The sequence below is a fragment of the Apaloderma vittatum genome, unplaced genomic scaffold (genome assembly GCF_000703405.1).
Source record: "Apaloderma vittatum isolate BGI_N311 unplaced genomic scaffold, ASM70340v1 scaffold11584, whole genome shotgun sequence".
Classification (NCBI taxonomy): domain Eukaryota; kingdom Metazoa; phylum Chordata; class Aves; order Trogoniformes; family Trogonidae; genus Apaloderma; species Apaloderma vittatum.
The window spans coordinates 20,499-34,282 of record NW_009710978.1 but is presented as its reverse complement, the minus strand read 5'-3'; the positions used below and the strand labels follow the sequence as shown (position 1 = coordinate 34,282).

At 38.4% G+C, this 13,784-nt stretch overlaps 1 protein-coding gene across 1 annotated transcript in view; it reads right to left on the bottom strand.

Annotated features, from left to right (window-relative positions):
* Nucleotides 1-13,784, bottom strand: part of SPATA6 (spermatogenesis associated 6) — a 34,405-nt gene that overhangs the window by 5,507 nt on the left and 15,114 nt on the right. The window contains exons 8-10 of the mRNA XM_009867476.1: nucleotides 13,524-13,564; nucleotides 11,647-11,822; nucleotides 2,458-2,557 (exon numbers count right to left, since the gene is read on the bottom strand). Of these exons, the coding sequence (XP_009865778.1) occupies nucleotides 2,458-2,557; nucleotides 11,647-11,822; nucleotides 13,524-13,564 (317 nt within the window). The remainder of the gene's footprint in view (nucleotides 1-2,457; nucleotides 2,558-11,646; nucleotides 11,823-13,523; nucleotides 13,565-13,784) is intronic.

Sequence of the window (13,784 nt, the reverse complement as noted above, 5' to 3'; positions counted from 1 at the left end):
CTTTCAGGATGACCCAGTTACCTCATCCACCCACTGTGTCCTAACGCAGCCTAGATTTTGGGCCATCTGGGAAAGCACAACCAATCCTGGTGTATTTTACAGTACTTGCTGCAAGGAGATGTAATTTTTTTCTTTTTCTTTTAAGGAGGTCAGCAGTTGTTAGCACAGCTTTCACAAGTTAGCTGTACACAATTATCAAACATCGTGAGACTTCTCTGGAGTATCGTCCCACTCTTTTTGCTCAGTGGAAGAAAATGAAGAATAAAGGGTCCTTTCCCAACATTGTTTTGACCAGGTTGGTAATTAAAGACTCAAAAATGTTACCCAATGCCCTGGTAATTTGGATTTTTTTAAAGCAAGACCATGAGGTTTTCCAACAGGAGACAGCAAATCCTAATCTCTATTTATTAATTTCTGTGAGCATCCAGCAAGAGTACAATACCGGAAGTGACAAGGTGTGCTGACAGGAAGTCAACTGAAAGCTTCAAGAATATAACCCCACGCTTGTAAATTTGTGCGCGTTTGTGCAATATTGCAGTAATACATGAACATCAGCACATGTGTAAGTCATTCTAGGGTAAAACGTTTGAAATCATGTAAGTAAAATAAGTAAACCAGAAGAAAATGATCCAATTCACCTTTACTTGTTATTATATCCAATAGTCTTTATGACTGTATGGAGAGACCGTGTAACCAGATATCCAGCTCTCCTAACAAACCAGTAAATCTCTTATAGCCAAGTCATGGTCTGCTGTTCAAGCAAAGTGGTCAGGGACCACTGGAGACAGCTCAGGCTGTGCAAGCTTTCATTACATCCCCATGTGTTGCCCGATCTAGTCGAGAGGTGGCGTCCCTGGCAGCAGGGAGGCTGGATTAAAATGATCTCTAAGGTCCCTTCCAGCTTAGGCCATTCTATGATTCTACATGTACATGCTGGACCATCAGAAATCCAATTTGTTATCTTAAGTTTACTGAAACATCAGAGAAGGATTTTACATGATTTGTACATATTTTGGAGTGGCTGAGACACAGAAAATTACGATGAGGGTCTTCTACTTCATAAGCAGCAGCTCACAAGATTGTAACATTTGTATACAAAGCCAAGGAAGTACAGCATGAATTAGACCAAAGTCTTAGCATGCACAACAAAAAGGTTTTCAGAGTTTTTTTTAAAAAAGGACAACAACTAAACTAAAAATGAAGATTGAAATGAGAACCAGATTAAGAAAGCATGCAGGCAACACGAGGAGCTGCCCAGGATGGCTAAATTTGTGGAAGTAAACAAACAAACAAATCAATAAATAACTTAACAAATCAAGACTGCAGAGCTGAGACAGATGCTCTTCAGCACATTGTGCAGCAGTAGATGGAGACAAAAACTTCCACTTCTGCCCCAGCCCTCTGCCATGGGATCAGTGTGCTGGGTGGAGTCACTCCATCCCAGCCAGCGCTACTCCCATGCCAGCCTGTGCTGCTGTGCTGAGGTGTGAGGTGTGAGGCCACGGTGCTCTCACTCTTTATCACGCTTCCCACTGACACAATAAGCTACCTCAGAGGGGAAAGGTCAACAGCTCGGGACAGCAGTAACTTAAAATTGCAGCAACATTCAAAAGCAGATTTCTGTCAACCCTCCTTCTTCTAAAAGGAGAAGCTGAAGCAAAGGCACCTTTCTGCACTTTGGCAGACTCGTGTCTCCCTGAATAGTAACATTCGTGTGCTAGATTGTCAGACAAAAATAATAATTTCATCAGAGCTCCTAATCTTAATCTTACTTCCCTCTAATGCCTACATCTTTTTATTTTACCTTTCTTTTACCTCACATTACATTTAAGACCCTAAGTTCTCTGCAGACGAACAACCTTATTATTCAGTTTGTACGACACTTTGGCCAAGGAGATCTTGAGCCAAAATTGACTGTCTCAAAATTCCAATAGTAATTTTATCTGTCTAAAAACACACTTCAAAATGCCATTAGACTCAAGGACAAAATATTCTGATACTGTGCATGATTTCATTAGATAAAGAGCTCTGTTCATTGAAAGCCAGGTAATTAAGGAAAAAAAGCAGATATCTTAAGAATACTATTAGCTTTACAAACAGCTGGACACAAGCAGCTGCTGATGTGCAGCTGCACAACATGTTAACATCTGATGTTTGATGGAGCTGTAACATAATTTTTGCTTAAATTGGAAGTGAGGAACAATATATTGAAAAAAACTAACTGCATTGTCCCCAGTAACCTGCAAGAGGGTTACCTATGCATGTTGTCCATAAAAGCCATGCTTAATGAGGTTACTGGAAATCAGTGTGGAACTGTTCAGCTCGTATACCAAACCTGTATTTCTACAATCAAGACTGCTTCACAGGACAACATTATAATAAATTCCAAACTGTACACACACTCCTTTCTCAGCCATCTTGGAGAAAAAAAAGGACTTAGTTTGCAGTCACACTTACAAATATTAGGCGCTGTCTAGCACTGTGTGTCCTTAAAATATTTTTCACTCTTTCATGGATCTCCTCTCCGTTTGCTGGTGAAGGCCAACCACAGCTAAATCTGCAAGAGGAAAAACAAACAGAAGAAGTATTTTCTTGTTGAAAAGCTCAAACATGCCTTTGACTCAGATTATTACTTTTTTAAAATTAAGAAGCATGCATTACTTCTTTCTGTTTGGAACATATACATTGTTTATACTTGATTCTTTTTCTCCTCTGGGGTACAAGAAAAGAAACATTTCAAAGCAGTGCATAAACAGCATGCATCCACAACAGCAACAGAAGATATGAAACACAGAAAATGTTGATCATTTTGTAACTTGAGTAATATTTTTGTAATGTTTGTATTGTCCCTACCGAATAGAAAAGCTATATAGTTATTCTATTCCTAGTGATCAGGTTTCATTTTCTTCTTTTAAAGGAAGTATCACACACATGAAATTCTTTTCAATGGAATACATCAAAAAGAAGATAACTCCAGTGCACACAGATTGGAAAGCCTATGGAGTTACAGAACTGCAAAGTCACAATCTTTATTTCACAAGATGGAACTGCATTTTTAAGTTGGTTTTTTTCACATTAAAACCCAAGTAGCTTCCTTGTGTGAGTGACATAAAACCTAACAGTTACTTTCAGGTTTTACCCTTTTATGTTGTGCAGCATATTTTCTCCACTTCAGTACAAAAAGCCCCAAACACTCAACACCCTGAAACTCATACTTCTCAGCAAGTTCAGAAACTGGCAGAAATTTCATATTAATAGTTATTCTCAGACTGTGAAGGTAGGCAACTAAGATTTTAAGAAAAGGATCTCTTACACACCAACCACGTTAGTACACTCAAAAATGTATTATTAAAAAAAAAAAGAATCAACATAAGGACAGAATTATTGGAGAACAGTTAGGAAATATTTACATGCGCAAGCTCACCCCATTGGATAGAAACAGGGCACCAAATCAAGATTGTGTATCTTCATTTCAATGTCTCCTAACCTCTGAGAACCTAACTTTGCACCAAGAAAATAAAACCTCACAATGTGGTATCGTTCTAACAGGAGCACTGGTCATCCCACTGCGATGGGAGCTGACGGAACACCAGCCAGAAGCAGTGCTGAGCTGCCATACGCTGGGCGGATTAGGAGCACAAGAAACAGCGACATGCTTTGATAGCTGGCTTCACAAATTTGATGTAGTGGAGAAATACCATTATTCTGAACCCTGAGATTCTACAGTGGGCTCTGGATAGGTTTGTGGGACTAGGACTGCAAGTCCTCTGCCCTCTTCTTTCCAATTTATCTTATTCCCTGCGTTATCCTGTCTATCACTCCGAAATCCCCGATCTGGTCATGCCTGGCTTAGTTTGCCTTCATCAAATCTCCAGAAATTTCAATACAGCTAAAGAATTATACAGCTCCTTCCAAAAGAACAAATCAGGTACACGTAGAAAGCTTCCACCTAAAACAAGTAACTTGGCAACACTAAAATTAATGGAAGCAGGATCCCGAAAATGGGAAGTGCCAGGCTGCCTTGAAGGTCACAGGCAGGGCAGGGAGTTCTTTGCAATCTTTTCGATAATTCCTTCTATTACCAGAGAAAGAGACAGAAATATAAGTGGAAAGTGAGCACTCCTCTGCTTTTGAGTAACTTTCTTCAATTTTCTTGTATCTAATCAACTTGGACTCACTCCTTATTGCTTACCTTTCCAAAATATCACTTTCTGTTCTAAACAGCCCTGATACTTTCAGCCCCATTTATGAGTTTCCTTAAATCAAATTGTCTATTTCTGAATGTTTCTATTTTTCTTCAGGAAATGTGCCAAGAAATGACACAATATTGGAAAGATGAATCATATAATCTATAGAGGGATGTACTTTCCATATTTCTAATGACTTTTAACATTGTTTATCTTTGGATCACCGCAGGCAAGAACTTTCACAAAGCTGGCTATAACACTCACATTAGCATCCTGAACATTTCCAATTAGTTTCAAACCCAATAGCACCTATGGTAAATCCATACTGCTCAATTATTTTTGCATACTAGAATTTGACGATCTGTTGCACTAAAGGATCGCACATATTTTTTTCTAAAAGAAAGTAAAAGGGTTTGTGAATTCTGTTAGGAGAGGAAAGCATTGCCTTTAAAGAAATAAAAGTCTAAGTCCCTTAAGCAGGCGGTAACATTCGTTTCCCTAACAGAGCCAAGCAGAGTTTGATGTACTGCATTGCCCTGTTACTAGCAGTGTTTTGAAAAAAGAAAGAGGTAAAGGAAAAGGGCTGGAGTGATACTATCATCTTATGACTTCCCATTAGCATTTACAAACATTTACTAATATTAAAGAACCTCCAAAACGCATGTTTAAAAATCCGCATCCTAGACGCAGCAGGAGTGAGTCATTTCCCACCTGACAAAGAAAAGACAGATCCATGAAGTCGAGGCATTTTCTCTTATTTATACAGTGGCTGCTCTTCTTCCAGCATCCAGGTTGCTGGCACTGAGAAGTTAAGTTGGAATAGATTGCCTTTGGGAAATAAATTTTATGAAATTCCTATGTAAGATTTCAGATCATTGTTATTAATCTTAAATTTACAAATATCCTTGGAGATAAATGTATTTACTTTCAGGAAAGAAAAAGAAAACCCAGCTTGCTATTGTATTCATTTAGAAAATACGTGGCTATGTCTGCAAGAAGAAGATTTAAGTACCTAATTCAAGAACTATTAAATTTCTTTCTTCAGTTGATTTTATTGATCTATCCACTAGTGTGCGCTGTGGTATAAGAAACGTTAACCACTCACACATACCCCACATAATTTACCAAAAAAACCCCAAACAAACGCCCCCCCCAAAATATCAAAACCTTAAGTGTGATTTGAAATAGTATCAGCTTCTTTTAAATTAGTTTTTCTAGTATTGTAACTGTCTAGTTTTAGTAATAACTATAGAGTCAAATCTACATTTAAAGTCATAACGTTAATACTTACACCGACTAAAATTCAAAATAAAATAAAATCTTGCCTGAAACATAACCACCATAATCTGAAGTGAAACCTTTTTATGGTATTCTAACTCTCCTATTGGAAATGCTTTATAGAACAGGCTTTACAGCACAGCTTTGTAGAGTATAAATAAAGGGATTCCATTTGCCCAAAATCACCAATAACGAGTTTTTAAAATGAGTAGCTACTTATTTATGAGATTAAGGTGTCACTACCATATTGCTATGTTGAAAGAAAAGTCATTTCATTCCAATGACTGTTTGTCCTGATAAACGAAATAAACTTCTACAGCTGTATTCTTTGTCATACTTTCAATTTTCCCTGGGACTTGCAAACATTCTGCAGTTACATTGGTTTAAATTGTTTATTGATTCCAATAGATTGTATAAACACTTTGGAAATATAGCTCAGTGACCTAGAAAAAGCCAGATCAATCAAAGAACTTCTCAAGATTAATTTCAAAGATGTTGTGTCGAGTCCGATCAGGGAAACAGAACCATTTTCCCTTGTAATGTGACTAAAGGCATTTATTTTCTTTTATGAGATAAGGATTTTCTTAAGGTCATACAGACATCATCTACCTTGATAACAACAACAACAAAAAGCCAAGCAGACAGTCTAGATCTTGTGCTAAAGATTATTTTCATGTATAATTTTATCCATTAGGATGAAATACTCCATTAGAAATACAAACAGGATACATCCACCTATGTACTCTAGTCAAATAGCAGCTTGTGAACTTGAGAGCTGTAATAAATAGGAATTTTCAAATGTCAGACAATCCAATCATCCACTTGCACACAGTAAAAATGTTAATATCACATGTCAGCAGGAGATACTAATATATTTCATATCAGTAGAATTAAAGGAAAAGCCTACTGCAGAATATTTGCAATGCCTATCGTGACTCCTTCCCCCACCATCACACCTCCTAGCTTTGGGAACAACTCGGTCCACGTGGCCTCCATGAAGAATTCATCAGCTTCAAAGACACAGACTTCATGCTGAGTAAAACCACACACAAGGACAAACTACCAGAGGACAGAAATCAATGAAGTCCTGTAGTACCAGATTCACAATTGGAGAAAACGCTACCATAGTTGGGGTGAAGAGGAAGAAAGAACTCTTAAAGCTAAGTATAGCCTGAAAACCCCCACAATCTGCAAGGACTTATATGTGGAACAGGATTCTTAAAAAACCCAACAAGTATATTTAAATCTGAAATAGAAAAAAAATCCAGCTTAGGCCATTCTATGATTCTATATCCAAGAAGACATTTATGCAGCATTCACGGTAAGTTCTATAAAGCAGAACTCGCTTTATTCTCATTTAAGAGGACATGAAGTGGTGTCAGTATGATGAACTTGGTCTCTGTGGAGGCACAGTAGAAAGGCTGGGTGACGCTTAGTAAAGGACACAAGTAAAGAAGTTTTACTGGTCCACGTAGTAAGGTATGCCATTTTCTTAAAATGGCTGATAGCTGTGAACCTTAGTGTAGATGCAGAGCAAAAGTGTTTTAGGGACTATATTGGTATACACTGGTTCCTGAATTGTAATGAAAATATACCGACACAAAAATCCTTACATTCTCACAGTATCTGAAGCAGAGGAAGGAAGCTGCTTTCACAGTGCCAGGATACTACCATGAAGCAGAAACAATTACACACAGACAAGAAGCCAGAATATTTGGAAGCACAGAAGCCTAAATATTTGGAAACAGAAGCTGACAGCTTAGCTGTGGAACCATTTGCTCTCCCTCTTCAGTAAGAAATGAAAAAAAAAGTAGAAATTTCTCATTCTTTCTGTATAGTTTCTCTTGCTTTCAAAAGCCCTGTTTACAGCTGTTAGACATTGAAGCACTAGAGATACATTCAAGTCCTGAGTTTTTAAACTAGTAAATGCCTTCTTTTCCCTCCTAAATTTCTTATCTACCCTTTAAAACTGTGGTAAGATACATCATCCTCATGGCAAAAGTGAAACTTGAGTGGCTGACAGCTTCCAGGATTTCCAGGCAGGCCAATACATTTGCTGAGCAGGTGCCCTCAAAAGGCTGAAGTCATTCTGGTACTAAATTATGAGTATGTAATAGATGGGCCGAATCTCCTTATTCTCTTTGGAAGCTTTTCTATCACCGTCTATCTTCTCTGAATTTATTAATTTTTATACAAAACAGCTCTGACAGGAATCAATTTCATATTTACTTACCACTGCAGCAAGATCAACTGAAGAAGATGACAAACAGTACAGATGTTGGTCAGAAGTAGGAAACAAGGCTTAGGCACTGCTCACTTTCGCAGAATATCGTATGAAATAACTGAGCAAGTGCCGATTCCGGAAGTTAGCATAAAGAACGCAAAATAAGTAAATTCCCCCAAGAGGTGAGACTGATAAACCAAAATGATTCCATAACAACCTTATTACCAAACTAAATTCCAAAAAATTAGAAATAATGACTTTTAAATGGCTAGAAATAGACAGGAAACCTAGTTGCAGCCTCTCCCTAAAGCAAGTTTTTTTCTTCTCTAGGAAGTCTGCTAAATTTTTCAGTGTTCTATTTTGTAGTAGAAAGTTCTCAAAAATTAAATGCACATTCACAGAAGTAAATCCTGTCTTAGGATGCAAGCCACTCTAAAATATCACTCTAAAACCCGCCTGTGTGTGGGTTTTGCTAAGCAACAAACTGGTACCCAAGATCCTGCTGTGATGCATTTCAAGGTCACTGAAGCCAAAGTTTCTGATACCTGGAATTTTCAAGGACTTCATGGAGGATATAGTATTTCTTTAATATCTAATTATTAGTATCTATCATTATATCTGCTCTTCATAATACCTAACTTCATGATGGTATTTCCTTAGTACTTGGAAAAAGACAGTATAAGAAAAAGATGGTAGTAAAACTATAGAAGAATATTACAGAAGGGCATCTGATCCAGTTACCCTCTGTCTTACGTCAAAGAGAACTGAGGTTTTTGTTAAATTTCATAGTAGGTAAGATCAGCAGTATCACTAGGAGAATACTAAAAAAAATAAAATACATTGAGCTGCACTTCACTCTGGAAGTCAATGCAAAAGCCTGCCAGTTCCAGAATAAGGAAAAAAATCCTTTGATCCCAAATGCATGAGAAGTAGCTTTGCCTCTAAACACAACAGCAATGGTCAAATACTACTATGATTGTTGTAGTCTCTTGAGAAAAGGATTTCTCTTGTGCCAGCATATAGCTCCTTTCAGAGGACTTCTGTCATTACCTTACAGAATCTGTCTCACTATTTCTCGTTTTCTTCACAAAAGGTACTTTGCTGCAGGTTTCAGTGCTGCAAGGAAGGCTTAGCTTCTAAGTCCCCAAGAAAAACATCGTCTTCTAGAAGGGCATGAGAATGTATAAACATCATGAAAGCAAGGACTGGACTTGAATTTTGCTCTCCGGCAGCAGCACTGAGAGAATGTAGTTTTTTTTTAAAGCATACAGGATACCCTTCTATGCACAACAGGACACTTCTCTACGCACAAACAGCCAGACCACGGAGGGGAAAGTCGACTGCGTTGCCACACTGCTGGCCACACATCATGGGCTGCAACTAAAGAGTGTGTATGTACCACGGGTCTGCAGAGGAGCTTGGATCAAAAATGGGAAGTGGAGTTGTACAGCTACATCACTCTGCCGAGTGTCAGCTTGCAGCAGCAGCAAATGCTTCCCTTAAGTCACCTAAATAATAAAAAACGTAAAAAATAAAGTATGAAAAATAAATATTCAAAACTTCAGTGCCTTGTTCAACAGTAAATCTATTTACAGTTCTGCTTCTGGCTCAAACTCAGTGGAAAAGGGGAAGGGATTGATCTGCGGTCTCTCTGGCAGGCTCACAGAAAGGGACTGGCAACTGCTGCAAAGGACACAAAAGGGCTCAGAGGACCTTATGCAAGACCCCAATTTCTGTATCACTGAAGATTATTGCAGTGGCTTAACAACTACACAGCAGGGCTCTGGGAAATACTCCCAAGAAGGCAGACATTCGCTTTACACTTTTTTTTAAAAAAAAAAAGGGAAAAAAGGGGAACTAAACGTTGAGGCAGGGAGTCAAGTTTCATATTGACTACGAGTTGACTAGCATTAAAAAAAATAGCCTGGATATGAAACACTCTTTGTCTTTGTAATTCAAAATAAAATTGAGGAAATAAACACCAAATACTGTGAGATAAGACTATTCTTGCAAGTACACTAATGCTGATATACTTTCAGTGGTACTGATTTTCTCTGTATTTCTATGATCTGAACAGCAGCGTCCACATGCATTTCCAAACACTGACCTCTGCTCCATGTTTGTCATTCCAACTTTCAGCATACAGTCAGCTAAATCCATTGTTATCTCAGCAGCAGGAAATAGAGATCAAATTTTTTATACTATGCCCTTTACCTTCTCATTTTGAATTTTCTGATGACAAAAAAAAATGCTTACATCTTTAACTGTGAGAGATGATCCATCTCTAAAGAGCTGAGAACATTCGTTCTACCAAGAAGAAAAAACATAATTTCACAGGATCACAAATCACATCTGGAGAGGGGCTCATAAAGAGAAAAAGTAAGAATGTGCAGACAAGTTCAAGATTAACTGGCAGATGACTAAATTACTATGCACGTAACAGCAGCTCACAACATACAAGATCTTCCTGCCATCAATATAGGGGACCCTGTCAGCTTTAACTTTAATGCATTTTAAAATATACTTCTCCCTCCCCAAAAGGATTCCATCTGAAAAAAAAGGATGAAAAAGAAGTCACAATTACAACATGGGTAACTAATGCACAAACATTGTAAGAGAGTGGGGAGGTAGACAAGATGACAGGGAAACTTCCAGCAAACCCCAGATACATCCTGATCTCTGTGTAACAGCTCTAAAGAAATACTGTTACACAGAACAACAAACAAGCAAGTTTTCAAGCAGAGGAAGATGTTAAAACACAAACTTCATGAGTATTAAAAATTCAAATCTCACCTGCCACCTGTCACTGTTTTTTAAAAAAGAAAAACGGAGACAATTTTATTATTTTGAAAAAAAGCATTAGGCTGTGTGTAGGCTATAAAACACATCCTGTGAGCCCTTACTAACCAAGGTGCCAATGGTAACACCAGTGAAGCAGCCTGGAATGAGTGTAAACCAGCCACCAAAGCACACTTCCAATTTGGGCCTCAGTAAACACTTCAACATTTCGGACAGTACACCAGTTTGACCCTCAGGTTCTCCGGCTTATTTTACGTATTTGCTTATTCAAGCCCACCTTTTTAGGCAGTTTTTCTGCTCCCAGAAAGCCATCCAGTAACTTAATATGGAAGCATTGTGAACCAAGTACACATTCTCTCAGCAGGAGGTAGGGGATACTCTTCTTGAAGGACTGAAGGACTTAAGCATGAAAATAACCTGTTGGTTTATGACATTTCTTCCATCCCACCCTCATGAGACACTGAGACTCTAAAGCTTGCCCAAAACATTAACCCAGGGATTGAAATCCACTGAACTAAGGGATATTAGAAACTGTCTCCATACCAACCCCACTGGGGTCAGTAGAGACTACTAAGAAATAGACACACAGTTGTTGCGCAGGCCCAAAAGACAAAATCTTACGGTGTCATAAAGCAGAAAGATTGAAAAATAATACACTGATTAGATTAAAGCTAACCCAATTGTTTTCTACACGCTAGTCACATCTGACTACAGAATAGCCCCAAGTACATGCTTACTAACACTAGTTAGAAATCAGAAGGAAAAAAAGTTTCCAAGCACCTCCTAGAAAGCTTACTTGACAAATATCTGTATTTACGTTCCCGAGATTGTAATCACCTCTGAAACAGCGATCACTTATTTATTCAAGTATTTTGTTTTAGATGGATATTAGCAGTCTGAAATCTGGGCCTTCACTGTTTCAAAGAAGGTTAGCAACAGAGATGTCAAAGATTCATTACTGGTGTTAGTAGGATTGCATTCACTAAGCAGAGATGTGATGTTAAATACAGCACCTGAGGAAGAGTCAAACAGCAACATAGTTCTCAGCTTTTTCATCCTGCACACCTCCAAAACAAGCAAACTATAGTCATGTAAGTACTGTTATCGCCTGCTTGTGTTAGTAATTCCAGAATTTCACAAACAGAACCGAGTCATTACCTTTCTCTTAGAGAAGATCGATTTAGCACAGAACTTAGAGAATGCTTCTGAAAGGCTGGAGGTGCTGAACGCTCTAATGAACCAGCGGAATGGGACTGTCTGTTGGGTGGATCTGAGATCATATCCTTATTGCAAACATAAGAACTGTCAAAGTCTTTTCCATGAGTAGGTTTTGCCTGCAAAAAACCCACCAAACCTTGCTAAAATTTATTATGAAAATCAAGATGTACAGTTTTCATGTTTTTATTTTTCAAACCAAAAAGGTTAAAGGTTGCACATAGATGCAGGAATATATGTCTGCTTGGGAAATAACAAGGACCCTCATTTTAGTGAAAGAGCCCCGGCCTAAGTGTCAGAGGACTCTGTTGGTATCTAACGCCCAATCTTATGGCAAAATCTACTGGAACAGTTCTTTTATCACGTTTTCTGACTGCACAGTTTAAAGGCTTACCCTTCCCAGGAATCTCAGAGATTCAGAATGATTCCTGAGAGTCTAAACAACACAAACCATAGACTTCTCAGTCTGGTGCTTTTAGGGTTCTTCCCCCTCCTCCCCAAGATTGCTGTTCCTCAAGGGAAAACTCAGGCCCATCTCCTATTCACTCCTCACTATACTATTTACTCCCTCCGCAGTTCCTCTTGACCTGCAACACAGAGCTAAAAAGTCTCTGGGGTTTACTCCTTTTTACCTGGCATGGGGACTTTTACAGGAGCTGTCTCCCAAAGCTGAGGGAAAAAAGCCCAAAACCCACAGCAAAACCAACCACAAATAATGAGGTTACTCATTAGCTCTTTCCAGGTTGCAGGTTTTTTTCCTCAGCTTTGGGAACCAACTGCTCTTAAACAAAGCTGTCTTCTATTTCTGGCAAGAAAAAGATACATTTTCTTAAGCCCTGACTTTGTGGGAATCACAAGTGACTGGTGGCATCAAGAACATCATGAACTAGCCTGTAGCTCAGCCATCTGCACTCTCCAATGACTGCTCCTAATGTCTACTTTCCCATTGGGGGTGGAGGTGCAGAGGGAACCAGGAGATGACATGACCTTGAAATAGCCATCATTAAAAAATAAAATAAACCCACAAAAACATATTTAGTAGAAATTCTCTCTTTCCTTTACCGTTTTGCATTTACAGCCACGGAACAATCCAGAAGTGGCACAACATAGTAGATTCACATGGTAAACAAAACTGCTATCCTTGGTAATAAATGTTTAGAATCTGACAAAAGTGCACATAACATATATTGAAGTTTATCCTTGTAATTCTCCTTCTTTCCCTCTCCCTGTTATCATCAGTTTTTCCACTTACTAGAAAATCTAAGGGGGCACACATAATTACATCCCTGAACCCATAATTTCTACAGGAACACAGGCAGAACCAAATAAATGAAGATGGAAAGAATAAAATCCACCAAAAACCAATGGAACCTTGATGTTAATCTTCAGATACATTTAACACGCAGGGCAGCTAAAATCTGAAAAAGGATGTTAGATAACAGAGCAGTGGCTTGCCACTTGTACCAGTGCTGTCTTTCCATACGTTCCAGAACGAAGTGTGCTCTTACAATGACTGGGAAGGCAAATGCAAACTGACTTTCAAGGCTCTTCTACAGCCTTGTCACAAGCCTTAATGTCAAGGAGAAGCAACTTCTGTACCTACAGGCATGCAAATCTTACAGAGTGTTAAGTCTCACATTTCTACTTGTAAATATTCTGCTGGCAGTCCTAAACTGGGTTAGATCAGATTTAAAATGTCTCTTTTCTTGCTTTTGATACTACAGTGGGTAAAGTTTCAAAAACACATATGCAAGACAATCCTTTTCACTCAGAGCTTACCAAAAAACAATGTGTAAACAATAGCACTTCAGAGTACTCACTTCAGTTTTCTTGGGTCGGTAGCTGCCAAGAAGAGAAGGATCTGGAGGAAGAAAAAGGGAGCATCCCAGAAAAAAAATCAAAAGAAAATTCAAATATCCTAAACTTTATGAAATCTTTAACAAAATAGCTTACCTCTCCTCCCAAACAGTACTAAAGCAACTTATTATTATTACTACCACTGTGAAATTCTAAGCAGTCTCCTCAGATGCTTCAGGAAATCACTTTCTTTACCTGAAATAATGACTTCACATTTAATGGAA